This window comes from Physeter macrocephalus, chromosome 4 (assembly GCF_002837175.3).
Source record: "Physeter macrocephalus isolate SW-GA chromosome 4, ASM283717v5, whole genome shotgun sequence".
Taxonomy (NCBI): domain Eukaryota; kingdom Metazoa; phylum Chordata; class Mammalia; order Artiodactyla; family Physeteridae; genus Physeter; species Physeter macrocephalus.
In genome coordinates, this window is record NC_041217.1 from 57,665,292 (window position 1) to 57,670,403 (window position 5,112).

At 37.1% G+C, this 5,112-nt stretch overlaps 1 protein-coding gene across 1 annotated transcript in view; it reads left to right on the plus strand.

Annotated features, from left to right (window-relative positions):
- Window positions 1-4,403, plus strand: part of FH (fumarate hydratase) — a 43,298-nt gene extending 38,895 nt beyond the window's left edge. Inside the window, exons 9-10 of the mRNA XM_007119504.3 lie at window positions 1,370-1,523; window positions 4,031-4,403. Coding sequence (XP_007119566.2) covers window positions 1,370-1,523; window positions 4,031-4,173 — 297 coding nt within the window. The 3' untranslated portion in view covers window positions 4,174-4,403. The remainder of the gene's footprint in view (window positions 1-1,369; window positions 1,524-4,030) is intronic.
- Window positions 4,404-5,112: the final 709 nt, after the last annotated feature.

Consider the following 5,112-nt stretch of genomic DNA (forward strand, 5'->3'; position numbering starts at 1 on the left):
TTTTATCTTGTTCCTTCATCTGGTACATAGCCCTCTGCCTTTTCATCTTGTCTATCTTTCTGTGAATGTGGTATTTGTTCCACAGGCTGCAGGATTGTAGTTCTTCTTGCTTCTGCTGTATGCCCTCTGATGGATGAGGCTAACTAAGAGACTTGTGCAAGTTTCCTGATGGGAGGGACTGGTGGTGGGTAGAGCTGCATGTTGCTCTGGTAGGCAGAGCTCAGTAAAACTTTATTCCACTTGCCTGCTGATGGGTGGTGCTGGTTTCCCTCCCTGTTGGTTGTTTGGCCTGAGGTGACCCAACATTTGAGTCTACCCAGGCTCTTTGGTGGGGCTCATGTTAGACTCTGGGAAGGCTCACTCCAAGGAGTACTTCCCAAACTTTTGCTGCCAGTGTCGTTGTCCTCATGGTGACACACAGCTACGCCCCGCTTCTGCAGGGGACCCTCCAACACTAGCAGGTAGGTCTGGTTCAGTTTCCTATGGGGTCACTGCTCCTTCCGCTGGGTCCCATTGAGCACACTACTTTGTGTGTGCCCTCCAAGAGTAGAGTCTCTGTTTCCCCCAGTCCTGTCAAAGTCCTGCAATCAAATCCCGCTAGCCTTAAAAGTCTGATTCTCTAGGAATTCCTCCTCCTGTTGCCAGACCCCCAGATTGGGAAGCCTGATGTGGGGCTCAGAACCTTCACTCCAGTGGGTGGACTTCTGTGGTATAAGTGTTCTCTAGTTTGTGAGTCACCCACCCAGCAGTTATGGGATTTGATTTTATTGTGATTGCACCCCTCCTACTGTCTCACTGTGGCTTCTCCTTTGTCTTTGGATGTGGGGTATCTTTTTTGGTGAGTTCCAGTGTCTTCCTATCAATGACTATTCAGCAGTTAGTTGTGATTCTGGTGTTCTTGCAAGAGGGAGTGAGAGCACGTCCTTCTACTCCGCCATCTTGTACCAATCTCCTCACCCTGAACTTTCTAACCTCTGCATCTTTGTTTCTCTTCCTTCTGCATAGAAGATTATTTTTCCATCTCTGGCTATTTAAGTGCTCTCCATCAAATAAAACTTTATCAACTCCTACAACTGGAATTTATTTCTCTCTCTATGCTCTTTAACATTTCATACCTGTATTTTATAACACCACAGACTATCTTGTGTTTTATTTATTTGTATTTATGCCTTTTTACCTCTTAAAAGGGCACTTCGGTGCCCTCAGATGTTTATAATTTCTTTCATATTTGTTTTCTTGGGTATGATGCCTTACAGGTTGTAGGAATGCTTTATGTTAATTGTATTACATATTCATTTATGAATTGCAAATAATGTGTTATTGGAAAAAGAAAAAAGTTAGGCTTAATAAGTTTGTCTCTGTCTCTTAGATTAAAAATGTGTTACACTCAGCCAGACTGTTGGGGGATGCATCAGTTTCCTTCACAGAAAACTGTGTGGTGGGAATCCAGGCCAACACAGAAAGGATCAACAAGCTAATGAATGAGTCCCTAATGTTGGTGACAGCTCTTAATCCTCATATAGGTATGTGTTTAAAGAATAATAGTGTCATTTTGAATACAGTTAAAAGCTGAAAAATTTTTAAGAGACTACTGGATCAATGTTTGTGAACAATAGATGTCTTTTGGACAATCTCTTAAGACATTTCAAATTGTGTTGAAAGACACTATATATATTTTTAACCTTTATGGTATCATATTTCTCTCAAAATCTTGATTGATTATGCTTCATTTTATTTGAAATGTGCTAAGTTCAGAAGTAGAACTTTAAACTTATTTTAATCTTAAAGGAATTCAGATACTGTGGGACACTAAATTCAGATACTAAGTGTCCTCTCAGTTTTTAATGTCACTAGGTGGCACTGGCTGATTAACAACACTGAATGAATTCATTTTTCTACCTTCTCTAGATGCTATCCTATACTTTGTTTTTGTTGTTTTATTCAACTCAGAAATGGATTAAATTAAAAGAAAAAGGGTTATGTATGCATTGCTTATAGGGAAAAGGGGGAAATACAAATATTTTCTCTAAAACCATGGCTTTTGTGTTGCAAGCCTTTTCCAGATTTATAAATATTTCATTATGTAGATTCAAAAATGTTAGCTTGGATTATAGATGGACTAGTGATCCCCATTAAATACAGTTTTAAGTCATGGATTTTGAGACGTTCATTGCATTGTTATAATGTGTTAAAAGCCTTTTCCCACCTTCTCCTTACTGCTCAGCTGAGGTTATTAACATATTCTTTGATTTTCTGCATTAGAACAAGTTTTGATGCAGTCATTTGGTGTGATACGATTACTGTTTTTAAACAGTCTTATTACTTCAATAATCCTGAACTTTCAAGGCTGATTTTATATTCTTGGCTTCATGTCAAGCTGTAATTTCAGTCTTATAAAGTTAGAGCTCATATAACTGCTTCAGGTAGCTCTGAGCCCAATATGCTATCTGCTCTTAGGAATAGTATTAAGAGTGACAGTAATACTGGGTTCTTTTGAAATAATTGTACATCAGCATTCAACTGGAGAGATATACAGAGGAACCCAAAGGCTCATGTGAGAAATGTTTCATCACATATATACTTCAGAATTTGTTACAAAAACATTTAGAGATACTCCTAAAGCAGAATGATTGATGTCTTTCTTAGAGTCAATTTAATGTGAGGTAAAGGCCATACCAGGATAAATGGGCAAACCACACCTTACTGGTTGACAGAGCATGAGCCTTACAACTCCACATCATGGGTTCTGTTTGTGCTTATATGTAACAGGCTGATTGGAAATCATGTTTTGTGGGGCTTGAAGAAGAGAACTGAAAGGGTTAGCATAATACATAGACTTTAATGTCATTATTAACATAAAAGTACAGAATGTCTAATATTAACCCCAAAGGTTTGACATGAGAATTCTTTCTCTCAAAGTTAGTCTGACCAGTAAATGCCCTTTTCAACAGGCTTAGCATTCACAAATTAATCTTATTATTAACTATGTCTGTAATATGTTTTATAGGTAGATTAATTGCATACTACACATAACATCTTGTAGGTGGTTGATAATTGCACATGACACATAACATGTTGCTTGGTAAATAATCATATTGCCTCAGCTGACTTCTTCTCTCTGGTCATAGTCTTCTAATCCTGGGTTGTCTTTTTGTTTTTTTTTTTTTTCTCTTTCACTGATTTCATTTTTGTTTTTTCCCTTCTTTCTGGTTTTTGCCTTCTTTTTTTTTGTTGTTACATTAAATCGATATAACTTGCAGAATTGCCCTGCCCCTATCTTTATTAATTTTAAAAGCAAGTAACTTTGAAGCAAACAGTAGACCTGTGATCTCTTACACAAGTATATATTTATACTAAAACTTCCCAGCTTGTACCCTTGTAATGTCTGGAAAGAGGCCAGGGCGTGGAGTGCTGAACCAGAGAGAGATGTTGGAAGCAGCCCTGAAGGCTCATCTCTCAGAGCCCTGCCAGCTCTTCCCTCATTGTGAGAGGACTCTCCTCTCTTTTCCCTCTTAGAGCCCTTTACCATAGTTCCTGGTTGTGCAGTCCTGTATTTTCTGTAGTGCTGCAGCACTGAGCTTGTTAATGCTTTGTTAGAAAGATAATTTTTCTGGTTAAGCATGCTATTGAAACAGCACATTTATACTAGTCAGATGTGTACTTTTATCTCTTGGTGCCGTGTGTGTGTGTGTGTGCGTATTTGTTTATGTGTATACATATATATCGAGAGAGAGATGCATCTATGTGTATATATTTTCCCCCTTATGAAAATATCTGGGTTAGTGGGCAATTTTAATTTAGGGACAAATCTTGTAGAAAGGGAAGTATGTATTACTTCAGAAAAGTAAAGGTTTTAGTCCATATAAGAAATGACAACTATCAAGATAATCCACTGCTAAATATTTTTAAGATTTAAAAATGTTTACTTAAGAGATCAGTAGCATTAAGTAAATAATAACGATTACCTTTTGCTTTAGAAAACCCAAGTTTCACTATTAACTCCTACATCGCCTTTTAATTTTTTCTTTAGGGTATGACAAAGCAGCCAAGATTGCTAAGACTGCACACAAAAATGGATCGACCTTAAAGGCAACTGCTATTGAACTTGGCTATCTCACAGCAGAGCAGTTTGATGAATGGGTAAAACCTAAGGACATGCTGGGTCCAAAGTGATTTAAATAAATTCATAATAAAAATGATTGTCATATAAAATAAAAAGTGAAACAGACTCCTTATATTTCTTAAACAAAAATGGATAAATGTGAAAGGAAACTGCTATTGAACTTGACTGTCTCTAGCGGAGCAGTTTGGTCAGTGTATAAAACGCCAGGACATACTAGGTCCAAGATGAATTTTAAAAGTGTAAAATAAAATAATTAAATTGTATAAAATCAAAAGGAAAACAGACTTATTTTTCTTTTATGTTAATTGACTTGTATTATATAGTTGAATCTGTGATTTTTGTGTATAGGTGTTTACCATTTCAAATGTTTTATAAGAGCCATATCAGTTTTTGAATGGTTGTAATTTTTTGGGGTGGTTTTTGTTTTAAAAAAATTCCCCTATAGTAAAAGAGTACTTGTTAGCTCATTCCCAAGTTAGGTCTTCAGACATCTTTTATTTTCCTGTGATTTGGGAGCATAAGCTGACCAAGCATTTGCCCTCCTAAGTGGGGTTGTGAGTGTTTGTATGTGTGTATGCGTCATGCACACATGCATGCATATATATGGAATATATATATGTACACATATATAAGGAAATAGGATAGATGAACTAAATTAAGACATATATATCGTATGTGCTAATTACACAGACACACACACCTCCTGACCTTATTTAAATTATCCTAGGAAGACTGGAAAGACTGAGTTAAGAATTATAGGACATGGATTAAAAAGGATAAGGGGTGCAAGCAGGAAGCTTGGAAAGAAAGGGAGGGTGTCATGGGAGTGAGTCTTGCCCATCATCTCTCTGTGCACCAGTGCCAGGATTTTTCAGCAGGAGTTCATTTGAAACAACCTCAGGGAATTTTGAATTAGCAGTTCTACGGAGATCCAGATTAAGTTGATTTAAACCTGGAACTGAAGGCTTTGTTTAAAATAGACCCAACCT